This window comes from Camelus dromedarius, chromosome 8 (genome assembly GCF_036321535.1).
Source record: "Camelus dromedarius isolate mCamDro1 chromosome 8, mCamDro1.pat, whole genome shotgun sequence".
NCBI lineage: Eukaryota > Metazoa > Chordata > Mammalia > Artiodactyla > Camelidae > Camelus > Camelus dromedarius.
Genome location: NC_087443.1, coordinates 82654074 through 82676744, shown reverse-complemented (window position 1 = coordinate 82676744; position 22671 = coordinate 82654074). Strand labels below are relative to the sequence as shown.

General features: G+C 55.1%; 1 protein-coding gene across 37 annotated transcripts in view; it reads right to left on the bottom strand.

Moving 5' to 3' along the window:
* Positions 1-1533: 1533 nt before the first annotated feature.
* Positions 1534-22671, bottom strand: part of JAKMIP3 (Janus kinase and microtubule interacting protein 3) — a 108005-nt gene continuing 86867 nt past the window's right edge. For 21 of the 37 annotated variants that reach the window (XM_064488547.1, XM_064488550.1, XM_064488549.1 and 18 more), the window contains 3 exons: positions 22077-22142; positions 18457-19442; positions 1534-4093 (listed from right to left, as the gene is read on the bottom strand). In XM_064488547.1, the coding sequence (XP_064344617.1) occupies positions 19284-19442; positions 22077-22142 (225 nt within the window). In that variant the 3' untranslated portion in view covers positions 1534-4093; positions 18457-19283. Of the gene's footprint in view, positions 4094-18456; positions 19443-20128; positions 20202-22076; positions 22143-22671 lie in introns of those variants that run through there. The other 16 variants (XM_064488555.1, XM_064488553.1, XM_064488552.1 and 13 more) reach the window with 2 other exon arrangements.

The window sequence follows — 22671 nt, the reverse complement described above, 5'->3', positions numbered from 1 at the left end:
GTGCAAGAGTACGAGCCCCTGGTCCGTGCCCCCAATGGCCTCCCGTCGTGGGTATTCAGCGTCTCGAGGAGTCCAGGCCGGCATCCCCCTCTCACTGGCCCCCATGCCGGCCCCTCTGCACTGCGACCACTACCTGCGGTTGGCCGCGGGCCTGGGCCGCGCGGGACCTCTCTGGGAGACTTGCCGCAGCCTCTGGGCCGTGTCTGTCTGTCTCTCCGGGTCCCTCCGGGTCGCCGCGTGGCCAGCTGTAGGGCTCTCCTGCTCGCGGACCCCTGCGGCCGCTTCCCAGCGCGTCCAGCTGCAGTGTCTTGTTCTCAAAAGCGTCCTCCACGCAGCGGAAGACTCCGCCGAGCTTGGGCCGGGCCCGGGGGCTGCCTGCGCCCCGCGTCCGCAGGCACGCGGGCAGAACCTCCGTGGGCTGCCGTGTTGCCATGGCGGGAGCAAACGAGGCGCGGCCGGTCCTGCAGCCTCCTGTGGCGCGGTCTGCGCGGTGCGCGTGGCCGGGCGGACCTGGACCTCGCACTCCCTCCCCTACCCGGCTGCATCCCCCCCCCCACCGCCCGCACCCCCCACCCCAGGCCCGCCGGGCAACCGCGCGGAGCCGGCGCTGTCCACGCAGCGAGTGCTGAACGCGCGGGGTCTGGGCGGAGGCAGCGCTCCCCGTCCCAGCGCCGCGGCTTGCCCTCGGGGCGGATGGGGGTTCCGACCTCCTGTTCAACTTGAAGTGCTGGCAGGGAGCAAGCGTTGAAGGAACCAGTCTATCTGAACTCAAGCCACATTTCCAGGCCCGTGGGCAATTCTACATCAGGCAAGGAGGTTCTGAGTCTGAAACGTTTGAGAGTTGAAAGAGAGGGGCGCGGGGTAGGGGGTAGGCGGAATGCGCGAGCTGCTCCTGACCACCCTCAAAAACAAGTTCAAGGTTTGGCCCTCGAGACACGGTAGGATCCTCAGCCCTCCCAGAGTCACAGGGCGATGCCATCACTCTGTCCTGCCTGAAAAGATTAGATTTTAAGGAAAACCAGCCTTTGCGTTGTTAGTACAACCTGAATTTCAAAGCATAAGTGGGGACAATGGGAGTCAGTGGGGGTCCTGGCTGGGCACAAGAGCTAAGTCAGCAACCTTCTCCTCCCCTGGTCCCAGTCATACCTCCAGTTTCCACTTTCCTGAAGAGATCCATCAAACAGCCTTTACTCACCTGTGTGGGGTCACTGCGAGTGAAATCTGTTGCCAAGTGTTATTCATTCGCAGAAGTTCTCTCACTGTCCTCAGCCACCAAACTTTTCTTTCCTGATTCTCACCTGCTACACAGCTACGGGCATGGGCCTCCCTGGCGGCTGACCTCAGCCAGGTGCTGCCAGTGCCTCTGACTGCAGAGCCTGCTCCCCAGGTGACCTTCCCTGACTCACCAGCCTGATGAGGCTGTATGTGAGGCACCTGGCTCCCCCTCCCCAGCGTGCAGAAGGCCCAGGTTCCCTTGCTGGTGTGAAAAAAGAAACTGTCATTCAGCGAGTGGACACAGAACACAGAAGTGGCTAACACAGCCTGTAAGTCCAAACTTTAATATTTTGTGAGGGGGAGAATCATTTTTAATATTTTAATATTTTTAATATTCTAAGATTTAAAACAACTTTTTATTAAAAACTGTACAATAATTTACAAATGAGTAAAAATTCTCTGGTATATATCATAGGAATCACAATACAAAAATATGTGTAAAAGTTTGTAACTGGTCACCATACAAACCTGTTTCAGGCCTCTGAATACTGTTTAGCACTGAACAGAGTGTCACATGTTTAGAGTGTGGTTATTAAGAAACTGCCTCAGAGAACACAAAGACTGTCTGGCACAGTGCCGTGAGAAAACAAGTCCTTGTATGTTTTGCATAAATTTACAATAAAGCTTTTAAAAAATATACAGTAAACAAATATATAATTTGATACACCTATTTACAGCTTGATTTTCCTGAGCCTAAACATAAATCCATCACTGTGTTAAGACACACAAGCCATCTGAAGGTTTCAGTGACATAGCGATGGTCAGTGTAGATTAATGTCACAATGCCTCCACTCCCAGCGCACCCTCCCTCCGGCTGCCAACGTTGGTGTTCACGAGCCGTGTAAGGCACTCGGGTGTCCTGAAGGCTACAGGTTCCTTGAGGGCAGAGCACTTGAAGGAAGAGCCACAGTCCTTCAGCAACTGGAGCTCTAAGCCATGGAAACGAGGTACACACACATCCATGTCAGCAAGGAAGCTGCAGTTTACATGGATTTCTAGCTTAGACAAATGAAAGCATTGGTGGTGGTGTGGGTGCGGTGCACACAGTGATGATGGTGGTAACGGTAATGCTGTGCACATGTCCACGTCTGGTTCTGCCTTTCCACCTTTCAGGGTCCCTCCCCTTGCTCCATTAGGGAGTGATGCATTCACACACGCTTCCCCTGTTTGAAGAGCCAGAGTAAGAGGTGCCCAAATGCTTGCGGCAAACTCGATCCAGCCCACTGGTTTTGAATAAAAGGTACACTCGAGGATTTAGAAAATGCACGTTATTCCAAAACAGCTGAATTCTTCAGATGCTCACTGGACCAGCAGGAATCAGTGACCGATGCTCTTATTTGCCTCTGTTTCTTCTTTCTTTGTAAAAGCCGAGTCCTGAAATGCTGGATTTTATAATCAGGTGAAAACAAGGGGCCCGTGAAATGTGGGCAAGAGCAGTAACGTCTACCGGGAAGCAGTGGCGTTGCAGCCAGTGCACGCTCGGGGGAGCGCAGGGCCCAGTGCAGAGTGGTGCGTGGACTGCTGCTTAAAACACTCATGGAGCCATTTCCCCTTCCAGTGCACATCCTCTTTACATATAAACAGCAGCTTCATAAGCATTTGGTACATATTTACATGCTTCTCTTTCCCGGAGAATTTTCCTTTTTTAAAAAATTGCAAAGCTGTGGTTAAGAGTGCCTAGGGGGTGTGGGGAGGCGTATGAAGTACTCCAGACGTATGTACAACATGCACAACCATGATGACCCAAGTAAACATGAGGGATGTGAATCTGGGCTTCAAATGCACATTTTTTTTATCCAAATCGGCCAGCCTGCCCAGCTGCTGCTCCTGTGCAGGTACACACGGGGCCTGGGAGCTCCAGCAGAGGAGGGCAGGCCCCCATGAGTGCTTGGAGCTACACAGTGTTTCTGGATGCCTGCATCATTCAGTCCATCAGACTCCGACCTGGGAGTTCACCCACAGCTCTGTGGCGGCTTTTATTAATGCAAGACCGTTGTTTGCCGTTCGTTGTGAGCACAAGTGTGTCAAGAGGATGCAGTCATTAGAACAATACAAAAGTGTGCAGGAAGGAGTAAACAAGATTTCGAACTCGAGCTCCAAACCCTGACATCAAGCTCAGCTGGAGAAGTGGGGAACTGGCCCCGATCTAGTCCAAGTGAGTAGGTAGCTGTGGCTTTCATGACAGCAGAAAGCATGCGTCCTTGTTGGGCAAGTGTTGACTAACAGTGCACTGCCCAGCAGAAAACCCGTACCCACCAGAGAAAAGCGTATCTGCCTAATCCTATAAGCTTTCTCCCAACTCACCCTCGGGAGTGAAGCCTGGTCTGGCCGCCACTGTCATCTGCACCAGAGCAGAACATTTCTTCCGACATGAGTATAAAATGAACCTAACGCGTCCAGACACCACAGTCCTGCCTCCCTCCGGCCACTGGGTCATGCAGCCTGCGTTTCTTTTAGACAGTGTTGTCTGCTGCGTTCTCACCTGGTTGCACGTCTCACCACCCAGCAGGCCAAGTTCCAAGTGCCTCAAAAGAGCTAAATGCTCTGCGTCATCTTCCGATTGAGTACACACACGTGCAGGCACACACCCAGACTCACGCCTGCACGCACACACTCACACGCACACACACCCCTTGCAAATTCAGCCCGGAGAGCACAACCTTAGATCACCAAGGGTGCGAGGTCAACAGAAGAACCACCTCCACCCCTGAGCCAGGCTGTGTCCCAGCGCGGGGAGACGTTCCTGGGCTGTGGACCAGCGTTCGGCAGGGACGGAAATCACGCTCAAGACGGGCTTCATCGATGTGCTGCTTCCTCTCTGAAAAAGAGTGAAGACGGACGCTTCCTGTTAGTGTGAGCCGTCCGAGGCTTGTGAGGACTGCCAGTGGGCAGTTCTCACTGTCTGGAGAAGCACCCAGGGGCAGAGTGCTGAGCGGGTGCTGACTCTGCAGGGGGACAGCCGGGTTACAGTGGCTCAAGCCGTGCTCCCTGAGCACATCTGTCCACTTGCTGGGTCATTCACGTGGCAAATATTTATTTGAATGTGTGTCAGGGGCCAGACACTACCTGAGTGTGTATGGAGGCCCTCACTGGGGATTCCACGGTGAGCAAGCCGGACACATAATCACGCTCAGCTCATCCGGAGCCCGCAGTCTGAGAGGGGAGAGGGCGGTGAGCTGATGGAGACAAGGATGGACATCGTGTGGGAGGAGGGACGCAGGACAGGGAGGGAGCTCACGGCCGGTGGTGGTGCAGCTGGAGGGCCCCGACCCGCTCCAAGCCCAGCGGGGCGCAGTCTGGTGGATGACCGCCCTGTGATGGGGTGATGTTTTGATGGGGGTGGACACCAAGAACCACAGACTGGGCCTCACTGAGGCTGGTGAGAAAGTGTAAATGGAGGAAGAAGTTGTTAATGAAAGTCACGAAGTGGGTTCGTTCCACAGTCCCAGACGGACAGAGGAGGGATGAGAGGCCAAGAGGGCATCTGGCTGGACCACGGCCCAGCTGGCAGCAGGGGTGTTTTTAGGCTGGCGCCCAGCCCAACAGGCATGAAGACGTCAGACGCTCGTGAAACGCTGCAGAGGCAGAACTCGCCTGGGTGACGCCCGACGGTAACACATGCAAATGCGCCCGTGCATATGGATCAGGAAACGGCGTTCTGACTGGCATCAACACAGAGCCCGAGGAACAGCCCCCGCCGGCTGTGTTTGGGCTGGGAATTCCCACGGGGACCCCACTGTTGGGAAACAGAAGGCCTCCGGCAAGGGAGACTGGCTCCTTCCTGGGGTCGGAAGCTGCAAACAGTGGGCGCCATGGGGAGCCCACAGGGCCTCACAGGGTCTCCAGAAACGCACACGAGACAAGGAAAGCCGGGTCGTCACGCAGGGTGGGCTGGCCAGAGGTCCAGGTGGGCGAGAGCCCACTCCCACAGACACTGGGCCGGGGTGAGGCCTTGCAGCCCAGATCTTTGCTCTCTGCCCCCAAACACCACCCCTACGTCCTGGCCCCAGACTCTCAACATAATGCCCACAAACACACACATGATCAGCTTACAGGACAACAGAGAACGGGCTAGAACAGAACCTTTCCACATACAGGCTATTATTCTGGGACAGTGCAGCCAAACATTTTCAAACCCAACAGAAACAAATGGCAACGATACACTAGCCTGGGGCCAAGGTCATTTTTCCCCAAACCTCCAATTTGGGGGGATATATCAGGAAATAGATGGCCTTGCCCAGGCGCAGCCCAGCTTCCCCCGCCTTTCAGCTCTCCCAGGGTATTTCCATCACCCCTACAGATGGTGACAGGGCTTCCGCCAGGCCCCCGACTCTGGGCCGCCTCCTAGGCACTTCTCCTAGCCCCTCGCACAGATGCGGGGATGGCCCACTCAGTCCAGGCTGTCCACGCTTGCACGGGGGCCTGCCCAGGGCCTCCTCCTCCTGACTTTGACTCTGCGGCCGCCCGGTGAGCACGTAATAAAGGCAGCAGCCGTGTCTGTGGAGCTGGTCGCGCGTGAGGACGTTCCCTCAGAGCCCCTGAATGCTGCGATGGTTAATTTTATGGGTCAACTTGACCGGGACATGTTTGCCCAGACTTGTCCTGTGTGTGCCTGTGAGGGTACTTCCAGATAAGATTAGCATTTGAGTCGACAGGTGAGTAAAGCACATGGCCCTCCCCAGTGCAGGTGGGCCTTGTCCAATTAGTTGAAGGCCAGAACAGAACAAAAAGGCTGAGTAAGAGGGGAAACCTTCTGCTCTCAGACTTGGACAGAAACATGGGCTCTGCTGGGTCTGGGTCTCCAGCCTGCAGACCACAGATTGTGATATTGCTGTTTCCACAAACGTGTAAGCCAATTTGTTATCATCACTCCCTATCTTTACATGGACAGACATGGAAAGACAGAGGGACAGACAGACAGACACACACCAGCCCGTTGGTTCTGTTTCTCTGCAGAACCCTGCCACAAATGTATTACCTGATTAACCTCTCCCACATGAAGGAGGCAACCCCCTGTAGAGGAGAGGGCCGAGGTGGGCATATGTCAATTCACCTGTTGGTGCCACACGGCTAAGAGAAGGCAGAGGGAGGACCAACCTAGACTTGTCTGACTGCACAGCTGTCTTTTCCACCTTGTGGCTGACAAGTCCCCTGAGCTACCTCTAACACAAGTAACCAACCTGACAGAGGCTGTGGACACTGCTGGGAGGGGGCTTGGAGGGCCTGAAAATCCCAGAGTGGATCAGGGGTCACTTTAAGAAAATTCAGACATTGGATAAAGAAGATGTGGCATATGTATACAATGGAATACTACTCAGCCATGAAAAAGAATAAAATAATGCCACAAAAAAAGAATAAAAAAATAATAATGCCACAAAGAAGAAAACAGAGAGAGCACAAATTAGCAAAATAAGAAAGGAAAATGGAGAAATTACAACAAATAAAATAGAAATACAGAATATCATACAAGAATATTATGAAAAACTATATGGAACCAAACTGGATAACCTAGAGGAGATGGACAAGTTTCTGGAAACATACTGTCCACCAAGACTGAATCAAGAAGAAACTGACCACTTGAACAAACCGATCACTAGAAATGAAATCGAAATAGCAATAAAAAAAACCTCCCTACAAATAAAAGTCCAGGACTGGACGGCTTCACCAGGGAATTCTGCCAAACATACAAAGAAGAACTCATATCAGTCCTTCTCAAACTCTTCCAGAAGATTGAAAAGGAGGGAACACTCCCAAACTCATTCTATGAAGCCACCATCACCCTGATACCAAAATCAGGCAAAGACACTACAAAAAAAGAGAATTATAGGCCAATATCACTGATGAACATAGACACCAAAATCCTCACCAAAATATTAGCAAATAGAATCCAACAGTGCATAAAAAAGATTATACATCATGACCAAGCGGGGTTCATCCCAGGGACACAAGGGTGGTTCAACATATGCAAATCAATCAATGTAATACATCACATCAACAAGAGAAAGGACAAAAACCACATGATCATCTCAATAGATGCAGAAAAAGCATTTGATAAAATTCAACACCCATTTATGATAAAAACTCTCACCAAAGTGGGTATAGAGGGAACACATCTCAACATAATAAAAGCTATGTATGACAAACCTACAGCCAGCATAGTACTCAACGGTGAAAAACTCAAAAGCTTCCCACTAAAATCTGGGACAAGACAAGGCTGCCCACTATCACCACTCCTATTCAACATAGTCCTGGAAGTCCTGGCCACAGCAATCAGACAAGAGAGAGAAATAAAAGGGATCCAAATTGGAAAAGAAGAGGTAAAAGTGTCACTATATGCAGATGACATGGTATTATATATAGAAAACCCTAAAAGGTCCACACAAAAGCTACTAGAGCTGATTGAAGAATTCAGCAAGGTAGCAGGTTACAAAATTAACGTTCAAAAATCAGTTGCATTTCTTTACACTAATGATAAATCAACAGAAAAAGAAAGTAAAGAAACAATCCCCTTTAAAATAGCACCCAAAGTAATAAAATATCTGGGAATAAATCTAACCAAGGAGGTGAAAGAATTATACACAGAAAACTATAAACCATTGATAAAGGAAATTAAAGGAGACTTTAAAAAATGGAAAGATATCCTATGCTCTTGGATTGGAAGAATCAATATTGTTAAAATGGTCACACTGCCCAAGGCAATCTACAGATTTAATGCAATCCCTATCAAATTACCCAGGACATATTTCACAGAACTAGAACAAGTCATAATAAAATTCATATGGAACCATCAAAGACCTAGAATTGCCAAAGCATTACTGAAGAGAAAGAAAGAGGCTGGAGGAATAACTTTCCCAGACTTCAGACAATACTATAGAGCTACAGTCATCAAGACAGTATGGTATTGGTACAAAAACAAGACATATAGACCAATGGAACAGAATAGAGAGCCCAGAAATGAACCCACAAACTTTTGGTCAACTAATCTTCGACAAAGGAGGCAAGAATATACAATGGAATAAAGACAGTCTCTTCAGCAAATGGTGTTGGGAAAACTGGACAGCAGCATGTAAAACAGTGAAGCTAGAACACTCCCTTACACCATACACAAAAATCAACTCAAAATGGATCAAAGACTTAAACATAAGACAGGATACAATAAACCTCCTACAGGAAAACATAGGCAAAACATTATCTGACATACATCTCAAAAAGTTTCTCCTGGAAGAAATAAAAGCAAGAATAAACAAATGGGACCCAATTAAACTTACAAGCTTCTGCACAGCAAAGGAAACCATAAGTAAAACAAACGTACGGAATGGGAAAAAAATTTTGCAAATGAAACTGACAAAGGCTTGATCTCCAGAATATATAAGCAGCTCATACAACTCAATAAGAAAAAAATAAACAACCCAATCCAAAAATGGGCAGAAGACCTAAACAAGCAATTCTCCAAGGAAGACATACAAATGATCAAAAGGCATATGAAAAAATGCTCAGTATCACTAATTATCAGAGAAATGCAAATCAAAACTACAATGAGGTATCACCTCACACCAGTCAGAATGGCCATCATTCAAAAATCCACAAATGACAAATGCTGGAGAGGCTGTGGAGAAAGGGGAATCCTCCTACACTGTTGGTGGGAATGCAGTTTGGTGCAGCCACTGTGGAAAACAGTATGGAGATTCCTAAAAAGACTAGGAATAGACTTACCATATGACCCAGGAATCCCGCTCCTGGGCATATATCCAGAAGGAACCCTACTTCAGGATGACACCTGCACCACAATGTTCATAGCTGCACTATTTACAATAGCCAAGACATGGAAACAGCCTAAATGTCCATCAATAGATGACTGGATAAAGAAGAGGTGGTATATTTATACAATGGAATACTACTCAGCCATAAAAACTGACAACATAACGCCATTTGCAGCAACATGTATGCTCCTGGAGAATGTCATTCTAAGTGAAGTAAGCCAGAAAGAGAAAGAAAAAAATACCATATGAGATCACTCATATGTGGAATCTAAAAAAAAAAAAAAAAGAATATGAATACAAAACAGAAACAGACTCATAGACATAGAATACAAACGTGTGGTTGCTAAGGGGGCAGGGGGTGGGAAGGGACAGACTGGGCATTTGAAACTTGTAGATACTGACCGGCATATGCAGAATAGATAAACAAGATTATACTGTATAGCACAGGGAAATATATACAAGATCTTGTGGTAGCTGACAGAGAAAAAAATGTAACAATGAGTATATATATGTTCATGTATAATTGAAAAATTGTGCTCTACACTGGAACTTGACACAACATTGTAAAATGATTATAAATCAATAAAAAGTGTTAGAAAAAAAGAAAATTCAGACATTGGATAAAGAAGATGTGGTATATGTATACAATGGAATACTACTCAGCCATGAAAAAGAATAAAATAATGCCATTTGTAACAACATGGATGGACCTGGAGATCATCACACAAAATGAAGTAAGTCAGCCAGAGAATGATATCATATGGTATCACTCATGTGAAGTAAAAAAAAAGTGATACAAATGAACTTATTTACAAAACAGAAGCAGACTCACAGACATAGAAAACAAACTATGGTTACCAAAGGGTAAGTTAGGGGAGGGATAAATTAGGAGTCTGGGATTAGCAGATACAAACTACTATATATAAAATACATAAACAACAAGGACCTACTGTACAGCACAGGGAACTATATTCAATATCTTGTAATAACCTATAATAAAAAAGAATCTGAAAAAGTATAGACATATATAAACTGACACATACATGAAACACATGTACAGCTGAAGCACTACGCTGTACCCCTGAAACTAACATAGCAGGCACAGACAGGGCACGTGGCCAGGGCCACCAAAGGCCGAGCCCTCGCTGACCCGGCCACGGGCTCGCCTCCGGGCTCTCGGCAGGACACGAGGGGACTGGCGCCCCTGAGGCTCCGAAGGGCGCAGGGCGCCAGCACAGGGTGATGAAGACGCCGCTGCTGGGGTGGGGCCGTGTCTTCACCCCCACGGCCCCCACGCGTTTCTGCCCTGGGTACCAGGAGGACCAGGCCAGGGAGGGGCCATGCCTGGAGGTCAGGGCCCAGGGCGGGGGCAATTCCAGAGGAGGGGGCAGGGTGGGAAACTTCTGTCCTGTGTTACCAGTGTGAGGACCGGCTGCGGCTGGCACGGAGTGGGCTTCCTGCCTCCAGCTGTCTGAGCATACAGGGCCTCACCACATCCTCCTCATCCCAGAAGTCAGCACAGTCAGGGCCATGCCATCAGAGTCACGGCCAGAAGGGCATGGAGAAGCCAGCTAAGCCCTGTCCCTCCCAGAAAGGAGGGCGGCTTGTCCTCGTCCGTGTGCTCTAAGTCCCCTGGCTGGTGTGGGCGCAGAGCCCACTGCCCGGGCTCCCAGGACTTCCCCTGGTCACAAGTGCCCAACCACACGGCCTAGACCCGCACACACGCACCCAGATGCACAGCCACACACACACGGCCCAGACCCGCACACACGCACCCAGATGCACAGCCACACACACACGGCCCAGACCCGCACACACGGCCCAGACCCGCACGCACGCACCCAGATGCACACTCACACACGCACCCAGATGCACAGCCACACACACATGGCCCAGACCCGCACACACGCACCCAGATGCACAGCCACACACACACGGCCCAGACCCGCACACACGCACCCAGATGCACAGCCACACACACACAGCCCAGACCCGCACACCCATGGCCCAGCGCACGGACGTGCGCACGGGCGCACACCTGGGCTCACACTTCCTGCCTGCCTTCCATTGGTTGCTTGTTTCCTCACTTGGCTGCCAGGAGCTGCTCACACAGCCCTGGAAGCGGGTGTCCAGCATGTCTGCTGACACTGACTTCTCCAACAGTGGCATTGGTGTCAGTGGCCTCGTGACCATGCCAGTAAAAGGACCCTTTATTGCTTTCATCAAGATGGTGACATTATAGGCAATAGACAGCTGGCCGCAGCTCAGGAGCTACTGGCTGGACAGGACAGACTAGACAGCGGGGCCTGGGACGGTGAGCCCACTTCTGTCTGAGGTTGTGTGCAAGCCTCCTAGAGTCATATTAGACAAAAAGTTTTGCCATAAGGTAAAGACAGAATCCTAAACATAGAGCAAAAATCGTCCCAAAGCTGCCGAGAACTGGAAGAGCTGACCCCATCGCCGGAGGCTGAGCGTCGGCCCTCAGCCGACTCCATGCGGAAACCCGGGAGAAACCCCCGCCCCGGCGCACTGACGGACGTCACGAGAACGTTCGCGAAGCGCCGGTCACAAAAGCAAACGCCCCACGTCCACCAGAGGCGCGGAGCAGCAGGCATGGGCACGGAGGCGCAGACGCGCAGGTCGCAGGACGGCGCTCGGCTCGGCGCCGCCACGTGCGGGGGGTGCGTGCAGAAGGCGCATGGCGCGTCGCCTCTTATGGGGACTTAAAAGCAGGGACAATTAGCCCTTTTAGACACATGAGTCCGCCACACAGCTCTGCACGGCCGCCACCCGGGCCAGAGGCAGCGGGCTCCTGGGGGAGGGGTGGCGGTGGGACGGGCTGAGCAGCTAGCAGCCAGCGTGTCCAGAGACATTGCAAAAAGCAGATTAACCAAGTGGGCGGCTCCCAGCCCAGTGGCAAGAGGGTGGCCTGAGCCAGTGTCAAGATGAACGCAATTCTGTGCCCCCAGGGAACAAAGATGAAGAATGAGGAGCCGTGAGGGGGCAACAGGGGCCGCGGGGCTCCACGCCCGTGTGGCCATCCTGGCTCCCTGGCTTGGGCTTGTCACCTGCCATCAGCCAAGCACCCATCTGACCCCATCATGAGCCCCTCCTCCTCCCACTTGGGGCTGGAGCCCAGGCTGACGCCGCCGCCCTGACAGGGCCCCTTGGTGCCCCGCGTCGGGGGGAGGGGGATGCCACCACCTGTCCCCGCTCCCAGGATGGACAGGAGAGCTGTCCCCGAGCCGGGAAGAAGGGCCTCAAGCAGCTGGTTTTCACGCTCGGGTGAACCTTCTACAAGGAACATAATAACGGCTCACCTTTTGTTCTCTTTCTTAAACATAAAACATACAGAAATTATAAAGCAAATCTCCTTGGGTTATGATGGAGAAGGTGACAACCATTTTTACAGGAAGGTCCCTCCTCCACATATGCACGATGCCCCTTAACTCAGACGAATGCTGGGCGGGAGCAGCGCATGCCTGACGACCGACCGCACCGCCGTCACTTCTGGCCGCCGGGTCTCGGCGCGGCGGAAGCCATCGCAGCCCAGGCTCCTGAGGACTGGGGGTGCTCATCCGCACTCAGCGCCTGCTCCACCAGGAGCTGTAAATCTGGATCTGCTGACAGTTAATCTTCCACCTCTTCAGCTTCCAGACCCCGAGCGGGGCGGGCGGGGTCCCTGGAGACCAGCCCCAGCCCCGGGATCCAGTGGGGACCAGGCAGCCGGGAGCCAGCTCAGAGGACACCAGCGAACAGCAGCATCTCCGCCGCCTCCCAGGGTGAGGTGACTCGGAGACAGTGAGGGCACCCTAGCCAGGGTGGGCCTGGCTGAGGAGGGGGCACTTGGTCCAGCCAAACAGAAGGCATTTAAATAAAAAAGACAGAGTTCTTTACCGTGGGGGGGCGGGGAGGGGCAACTACATGTCAAAAAAAAAATGTGCTTTGACCAAAATGTGAAACGTGCAGCGATTGCAAAATGAACTCCTGATGGGTCGTGGAGAAGGACGTGAGACGGGAAGTCACACAACCCTAGGAGACGTGGGGAAAATGTTTCTGACTTTCGGTCAGGCAGTTTTCTCAAGTCTCTAACGAACTAGACTTTATCAAAACTTAAGAAATTCTCTTCAAAGGATACTCTTAAGAGAACAGAAAGACAGAGGGGAGGCTACAGCTCAGGGGTAGAGCACGTGCTTAGCATGCATGAGGTCCTGGGTTCATTCCTCAGTACCTTCTCTAGAAACAAACAAATAAACCTAATTACCTACCCCCACAACAAAAGCAGCCTTTAAACAAAAAAGATCTTACTGAAAAATAAAAAGAGAGAGAGAGACAGAGAAGGAATAAAATGACAAAATAAAGAAAGACTTAGAGACAATACTTTGGTATCATATATCTGACCAAGGCACGTACCTGGAATGCGTGAAGAAGTCTTAATACTCAATAACAAGAAAGCAAAAATCTAATTTAAAATCAGGCAAACAATTTGAACAGACACTTCACCAAGGAAGATATGTGGGCTGAAAATCAGCACATTAAAAGACGCCCAACGTCATGAGGCATGAGAGGAATACAGATTAAAACCAAAACACTATGCCTCTGCGCCCCTATTAGACTGGACGCCCTCCCCAAGCAGAAAAGACCGGTGATGTCGAGTGTGGGTGAAGACGCCGAGCAACAAGAACGCTCATACTTTGCTGGTGGGCATGCAGAACACACAGCCACCGAGGACAACAGTTTTGTAGAAAACACGCTAACCAATCCTAGGTATTCATCTGAAAAATGGAAACCTGTATTGACACAAACACCTGTGCATGAATGTTTACAGCAGTTTGACTCACAGTGGCCCCAAGTGAGAAGGCAGCAGACACACGTGGATAGCGTGGTACATCCACACAACGGAAACAACTGGGCACAAAGGGACGAACTACAAGACCCCGGGGGCCCTCCACGCGTTTTGCTACAACGTGAACAAAGCCAGACCTCAAAGCTACATACTGAACGCACGTACCGTATTTTCCACTTACAAGACTTGGAAATGGCAAAACTTAAAGGAGGGAACAAACCAGTGTTGGGGAGGGTGGGGCTGGGGACAGGGGACTGTGGAGCAAGGCAGAGGGGGTTGGGGGTGATGGCACTGCCCTGGACCACGACTGTGGTGGACACGTGTGTCAAAACCCACAGACTGCACACCACAAACAGGAACTTTACTGTGAAAAATTTAAAAAATTCACTCTGTAGGGGAGGCCCGAATGGAACCCCAGCTGTAATGAACAAACCTGAGTGACCGCAGGTGGACAACGTGACCTAGGTCATCCCCGAGAACTACACTCGGAGACCATCAGGCTGAGGACAAAGGACTGCGCTCCATGGTCCCCTAGCTGGGCAGCTGGCTCCTCAGGGTGTACGGGTTAGCTCTTCTGAAACTCCTGTGTGTGGACACCAGGACTGCGCAAATAATAACACCATTTACATGGCGAGAGCCACGTCCCCGTGAACGGAGTCACAGACGAGGAAATGGAATGAGTCTCGAATTGTTAGCCTGAAACTGGACGCATCTTTATGAACTCATGCTTTCATAATAGACACACAGATAACAGACAGATGGATAGATGGATGGATGGGTGGATAGACGATGGATGACAGATGACGGATAAGAACAAAGGTAGACGACAGATGGGTGATATGTAGACAGGTGACAGACAGACAGGTGAGAGGTGGCAGAGGACACGGTTAGACACAGAAACACACCAGGAAGAGTGGTGTGAGTGCATTAGCGCCCAGGGGAACACTTCCAGGCTCTGCCCCTGGGGCTGGAAACCTTCCACCCCGCAGCAGTGAGCACACCCCGCGCCCAGAGACGCTGGTTCCTGGACACCACTCTCCAGCAGAGGGAACCAGAGAGCCCTGGAGAAGCGGCTGCTCTCAGGCTCGGGGCAGGGAAAGCAGGACACCTGAGCACCCCGCAGGAACGGACGGCAAGGAAGGGCCAGAGGAACAGAAGGGGCTCAGAGAACGCGGTGCCGACCCCACGGAAAGCTCGATGACTTAAGCTGGAAAAATCCGGGCAGGAAAATACAGATGGTGTTGGATTATAACCCACAGATTAAATTAAATATCCATGAGTCCACGCTGATACAAATAGCTGGAGAGAGAAAAAAAGAAACGAGAGAAGGGGGGCAGGCCTTCTCCAGAGAAAGCCCCTAACAGCACAGGAGGGACGTGAGGCGGGAAGTCACTGCGAGAGCGGGCAGTGACCACCGTCGCAGGGAAGACCCACCGACGCCCGGTGACGTCGTCGGGCAAAAGCTTAAGGAGGTTCAGGGGTCTGCGTGGTCTCCAAGTGTCCCTTCCCAGTCCACTGCTTGGCGACAAGCAGCACCTTTCCCGTGGAGAACCCGGCAGAACCCTGATCGAGGTCCACATCAGAGGCAGAAAGCCAGCGCACGCCTGGCCGCGCCCATCGGACACACTCAGACGGCGCGCCGCCCCGTGCGCCTCCCGAGACCCCGCGACCTCAGCACCACCGCGCCAGCGCAACGGCCAAACCACACTGAAGGGCGCCCCACAAAACAGCCGGCCAGCACCTGCCAGGGTGCCAAGTGCCAGGGTGGCGAGGAAAGCTGAGAACACGTGGCCGACGGGGAGGGACCAGGAGAAGGACTCAACGTCGTGTGGGGCCCCGGAGCAGAAACGCCCGCCTGAGTGGAGCGGGTGACGAGCGGAGCTATGAAAGTGCGCTGTGACCGTGCGAGACACGGCGTCGGGCGAAGCCGGGCGCAAGGTGCGCAGGAGCTTCACGCTGTCTCTGCGATTTTCTTTAAGTCTGAAACCATTTTAGAACAAAAACTCTTTAAAAGCTCATGGGGAGAGGGGAGGTGCTTGCTTAGGAAGCTGGTGACTTCCTGTGCCACCAGACGTGGAGGGGACCAGCCGCTCCCACCCTCATCTCCGGGGAGGAGAAAGCCCCAGCCCCGGTGCGGCTGCCCAGGCTGCGGGGGCCCCTGTGCTCCACGGGGATGCGGCCGGTGCTCCTGGGCTGGGAGGAGGGAGGGTACACAAAAGACCCCAGACGGCAGCTCTTTCCTGACAGCCTCACACCCACCCTGGAGACTGACAAACCAGGGCGCAGTGGACACGCCCCTGAAAGGGGCAAAAGCGGCCCGTCTCCTATGAGCTGCCCTCTGGCCGCAGCCCGACAGCCCCCAGCACCGCGTCCCCACAAAGCGGCCGCAGCGGCTTTCCGCCTCTCCTCACCTGACTGAGCAAACGAGCGCAAAGCATCCTGTGGCCCAGTGAGGCCGCAGCTCCCCAGCGGGGAGCGGGGGCCGCAGGGCCGCCCTCCCTGACCGTCGGGGCTGTTACTTCTGCCTGGGGTGAGGGCGGCCGGGCACCAACTGCCTCACTCAATGCTGTCCCACTTTGGGCAGTGTTTGAGAGCTCTCTCCCCGATGCCTGGAGGTCGCGCTCGGTGGAGGGAAAATGTGCTTCTCCGTGGGGCTCTGTGAGAGTGTCTGACTCGGCACCCAGGCTGTGGTGCTTGGTCTGGGAGCCAGCCGCCACCCCCGTCAGCCCTGAGCTGGGCCGGGCAGCACAGGTCTGTCCCCGCCGCATGGTGATGCCCACTAGCCCCAGCCCGGCCTCCCCAGCGTGAGCACCCCGGGAGCAGAAGCTGGTCCGAGTCATCTCTGGGGCTCCAGACCCACAAAATGGCTCTGTTCAAGGGGGCGTCCATCAGCATCCAGGCCCTGCAGGTGGCCCAGGTGGTGTGGGGGGGGGCGTGCCTCCCGCCCCGCTCTCCTGCTCCCAGCCCCTTACCTGGCCCTGGCTGCCCTCCACAGGTGTGACTTGCCTGCGGCTCTGGGGCACGGAGCGGCCTGCCAAGCCCGGGCAGGCCGCTGCTCCCTGCACACGCCAGGCAGAACACGGAGCCACGAGCTGGCTCATCGGGGGAAGGCTGCGGGGACAGTGCCAACTCCTGGGGGCCCTTCAGGGACTCTGGGCAGTGCATTTTGATACCAGCATTGCCACGGTGACATACAGCATTCACTGTCCCTCACCGGCCGCAGGTGCCCTTTGAGGCCAGGCCATGCCTGTGGACCGTCCTTGCCCATCAGAGAGGCAGCGGGGTGTCTTCTGCACTTTCCTCAACACAACACAGTGCAGCCCAAGGACCTCCATGCAGGTTCCAGGAGGCGCCCCTGAGTCCAGGCACCAGGCCTCGAAGAGTGTGTTGGGGTTGGAGGGCCCACATATGGACCAGGGCGGGGACTGGCTCCCTCCAGGTCCAGCCTGTAGAGATCTTTCTCGCCCAAGGCCGTGCTCACGCACCCCCGCACACACAGGAGCAGACTCTGCCGCGTCTGAGCCCCGCGCTGGGTTAACCACATGCCATTCCTCAAGAAGAGCCCCTTCAAGGAACAGGCGCCCAGACCCGCCACGTGGAAGGGGAAAGTGCGCGAGGCCCCTGTGAACAGTGGTGTGGTCCCCCTCCCAGGCTCTGGCCTCCGCTCCGCTCCCTTCTCTCCATGGCAGCGCATCTCCCGGGGAGCCCCCTGCAGCCCCCACGAGACAGTCCTTGTGGACGTGGCCAACTTCACACCCTACAGATTCGGAAAACACCACCGCTCACCCCTCAGAGCCCGACCGCGTCCCACGTGAGCGCCCTCACCGAGCAAATTCTGCTTAGAAAGAGCAGTTCGCGACGGAGCGCCCGATCCCCGGCCTCCGTCCTGGCCGTAGGACCTGCCCTGCCCGGCCGCCCCAGGGAGGCCTCCGGGCCCTGGGGTCAGGGAGAAGAGGTGATGCACCTGGGGGGGCAGGGAGGCCCGCGGAGCTGGGAGTCAGGGTCCGAGAGACACAGTGGGACGCGTTATTTTGGAGTTTCTGGGAGCAGCAAGACGGGGGACAGGGGGGCAGGCCAGCAGACCTGGGGATGTGGGGGCTGGGGCCCAAGGTGGCAGAAACGGCCAGACGCCTTCGACAAGTTCTTCCCTGCCCAGCTGCCCTTGTAGTTCAGGGGCGCACCCTGTGACCCTTTCATGGGTGCCTCTGGAGGCCTCGGCAGGCCTTGGCGGGGTGTCCTGGGTCTGGGTGGAGAAGACCCACCGCGGGGTCAGCCCGAGGGATGGTGAGGAACCCAGCACGGACCTCCCCCAGGGAGCAGACCTGGGTCCAGAGGTGGTGGTGGGAGGTGAGCTGCCCCACCCACTCCCACCCACCTGGATAGACACTCCGGGCTCCCGCTGCGGGACCAGTGTCCCAGCAAATTAAATCCACGTCTCAAACGGGGCCGACCTGGACCACAGAGTCAGAGGAGGTGGGATCCCACGGACCAGAGGGAGGTGTGTCAGTGCCCGCGGGGCCCCGGACAGCGCGGGACGGAAGCTGCCCTGTCCCGGGAACAGTGGCCGTGCCTCACCTGCTCGCCGCCTGGGCTTCAGGCCCCTTCTCACACGCGCAGAACCACGAAGCACAGACGTCTCGCCGGGCACTGCCCCCTGAGAACAAAGGCTGGAGCTCTGGACCTGGCAGCTTCGGTCACGCTGGGCTCACCCGCAGCCCCAGGGCCTCCGTGGTGCCTGGGGCTGCCCTGCCGGCGGTGGCCTCTGGCCTCTGCGATCTCCAACAAGGTCAGGTCCCTTTCCACTGGGTCTGTCCCTCTCTTGTCCCACCTCCCCCTACCAGGCTTGGTCAGTCCCTCTGCTCCTCAGCCGGCTCAGGGCAGGTCTCTGGCCTTCATGTCTTGGGCGGCAAGGGAGGCCGAGGGTGATGGCACTGTGGCAGCCATGGTTCTGTTCCCACAAGTGGCGGCAGCATAGACGAGGGAGGCCTGCAGGGGTTCGGTCAGTGAGGGCCCAGGGCCCCAGTGAGCCAGTCGAAACCTCTCCATAGCCCACCTGAAGCAACACATGGAAACCGTGCTTCCCTGAACAGAGGTCACCACGGTAGTGGCAGATTCATCCTGTCATCTTGTAAGGTGCCTGCGCTGTTTCTGAGAAACTTCCTCTGAGACATGCGTTTCGGTTGTTAAGGGAACCGAGGGAGGCGGCAGAGCCGGGCTCCTGCTGGGCTCGCTGCACGTGCTCAGCCGGGGACGCGTGTGTCCCTGCAGCTGGGGGTGGAGGCTGTGTCCCGAGGAAGGACCCCAGGGTCCGGCAGCCAGACCAGGCCTCTCCACAGGAGCCCCAGTCAGAGAACGAGCTCTAATCCTGGCTCATTAAAGTGGACAGTCCCCCTCAGAGGGGCTCAAAGACACCCCTTCTCCCGCTTCCTCGACGGGAGGGGGTCCGCAGAGACCAGATCCTCTTGGGTCTTCAGGGATGAGACACAGTGTCTCGTTCTGCCTCCCAGGCGCCCGCTGCTCTCCGGTCCAGCTGGAGGAAAGGGGTCCGGCTCCTCTGGGGGCTGGAAGCGCAGAGACATGGGACACTCATCAGAGAGGCCACTGGGCCAGAGGGACAGGCTGGAGGGACAAGGCCGCAGGGAAAGGACGGCTCTGCTCCCGAGGGGAGGCCCCTGGAGATGGCAGGATGAGGTCACACCCCACCTGTCCTCTCATCTTGTCTGGGAAGGGCGCAGTGCTCAAGCTTACCCCTGTGGCCTCGCTCTGAGAGCCACGGGGATGAGGCCACAGCTTAACCAAACTGTGACATCATGAACGAGCCCAGCTCATTGGGAAAGCGGGCATCTCTGCTGAACCTCAGGGCGACCCGAGCTTGCACGTGCTACCACGGAAAGGACAGAGAGACGCGAAACCGGCAGCTCTGCCTCCTGCGAGGTGCCCAGGGCAGAGAAACGAGCTGGCTTTGTGCAAGCACATCTCTCCCCGGGTAGGTCCCGTGGGAGGGGGTCCTGTGCCCTCCTCCCTTCTCCTGGAAGGCCAGCGCCCCTTCCCCTCTGACGATGGCAGACCCCTCTGGGCCCTGACCCCAGGGCAGGCACTGCAGTGGCTTTGTGAGGACCTTTGGCAGCCCTGGCTGTTGCTATCCGGACGTGCCTCCTGCTTACGGAACCGCAGGCGGCAGCTCCCCGGGCTGTGCGGGGCCCATGCGGGGCCGTGCTGGTCCCCAGGACACAGAGAAGATACTCACCACGTCAGGGCACCCAGGCGAGCTATGACCAGAGAATGAAAGCTAAGGAGAAAAATAAGAACAAAAATAGAAACTGAAAAGGAAAAGGGAGGGCAGAAACATAGAAGGAAAGAAAGAGAAAAAAGAGTTTGTAGCGCTTCTGGCAAGAAGTAACGTGTGATCGCAGACAGGGCGACGCGGGGTGCCCGCCGGGGTGGGGAGCAAAGCCTGTGTGCTGGTGTCCAGCGGCTTAAGGGTCGTGCTGCCCGCGGGCGCCGTGAGGACGCCTGGGTCTAGAGTGACGGTGCTGCCACCTCCCAGGGGACCTCGCTCGGGGGACCTCACACCCACCCAGAGCCCAGCAGTCGGGAGGGAGCCTCTGCTGGTCATCTCGCCTTTCAGGGGCTCAGTTTCCTCCTCTGGGTGGGGTGGTGGGTGGGAGGGGGACCGGCATCTGGACCCGTGGCCAGAGCAGCTGGTGAGGGTGCTAACTGGCTATAATGAGGGTGAGAGTCTCACAGAAAGACGTGCCAAGTGCCAGGCAAACACCAGGACTCCCTGACAACGCCTTGGTCTCATTCCCCTTATAAATGATCAAGGACAACCAACACGCTGAACAGACTGCACACCTGGAGCCCCATCTGGGGGTCGGGAGGGGCCCGGCCGATTTAGACACAAGAGAAAATCTGGCTGTGCCACAACTGCCTGGAAAAACAGAGCTCCTCCAGCGAGACGGAGAGTAAACACCCAATTAAAACAACCCCAGCATTTAATACAAACAAATGCTCCTGCTTCAAGATGCGAAAGGAAACAGACATTCATTCAGGGGGAGACGGCACCGTGGCGGGGCTGGAGCCCCCGGCCTTCCCAGCTCCTGCCCACAGCCTGGCGTCCACCGGGCAGCCACGGCCTTGTTCACGGGCACCTCCCTGCTTTGCACGGTTAGGGGCCTGTCACCGGCACCAGCACTGGATTTGCAAGTCACTGCCAAGACTGCTCAGCACATGGTGGTGAGGTTCCCAGGGAAGGGGCCAGTGTTGTCACCAGGAGTGGGCTGGGCAGGGCAGGGGAGGACCGGCTGGAGGAGCTGCGGTGGGGACGGCCCCTCTGTCCTGCAAGCACAGAGCCCCTGTGGCTGTGGCCCTCTGCTGGCTCCTCCCAGGCAGGGCCGAGGATGTGCAGCCCATGGGGGTCCTGTGCAGACCCCAGCCTCCTGCCATCTCCGAGAGGGGTAGGCCAGGGAGGCTCGGCGAGGAGCCGGCCTTTGTGAGATCTGCCCCACAGGCAAGGGGGATCCCACTACGAGAACAAGCAGTCTGACTGCTAGACATCACCGAAACACCCTAAACCACAGGGGGAAAAACCGCTCCACAGCTAAGCACAGCCGCAGAAAGAGCCAGGCTTCCCACCGCGCGTGTTCTGCGCACCTCGATTTGGGAGTCACAGAGCCAGAGGTCGGGGGAAGAGCCGGACAGTCCTCCCTGGTCCCGAGCTGCATGGCCCCAAACCAGCTGCACCCCAGCACCCCAGCTTCCTGACCCTGGGAGCCGCTGCGTTACGGACTAGGAAGTGAGAGACTCACACGGGGTGACACCCGTTCTCAAGAGGAGGATACAGCCTCTCAGCAGCTTGATTCTTAGACAATGTTCCGGGGAGCAAGGAGGAATCGTGCGCATCAGCACAGCCAGCGTCCCACCGAAGGGGCCGGGGCTGTGGGTCCTCACATGGCACGACAGCTGGGCAAACGGGCTGGGAGACGCACGGCCCCCAGGGCCACACGGCTGGGTCATCAGGAGGGGCTGTTCCCAGACCCCCGGCTCCCACTCCTGGTCCCGAGTAGACACCACCCTGAAACCTCCTTCTGTCCAGCAACAGCCCAACCTCAGACCTAGCGCTGTGACACCGAGAGCTGCCTGTTCTGTCTCTGTAAGCTCCCTAAACAAAGCCCAGAAATCTGCAAGCGTTTTACCTTTTCCTCCAGTTCCTTTATCTGTCTCTTCTGAGCTTCTATTCTTTCTTCTAATTCTTTAATTCTCTGCAATGTTCAAAGAAGGAAAATCTTCAATCATCAGAATATTTGGGAAACCAAGCGGTAAAAGGGCTTTCACGATTTTCACTCGTGCACTCGGTGGACAGTCACAGGGCAGCTGCCACGCTGGGCACCACGAGGGGGCTGGGGCCTTGGGCTGCCCTCCCCCGGGGGCGTCCGGGAACCTGGGCCCCAGAAGAGAGGCCGGTGAGCTTGCCTCCGCCCCCTGTGGACATAGGCTTCCCCGGGTCACAGCTTTTCTCCAACAAAAGAGCACGGGACACACTTCCCGCAGCAGGAACGATACCCTCCCCTCTCCTGCCTCTTCAGATCATAAACCACGATGCTGGGAGCCCCGGGAAACACTAAGGACTCGAGCCACCACCCTTCCCAGGTGCACTGCTGCAGCGCGACAAGAGGCGGGTCACGGGAGGACCTTCCCGGCAAGGCTCACATTGTGCTGGGAAACCCTAGTCCGACTTCGGTCTACAAGCCAGTCAGACGCACACTGGCGTGTCCACGCTGGACTTGGATG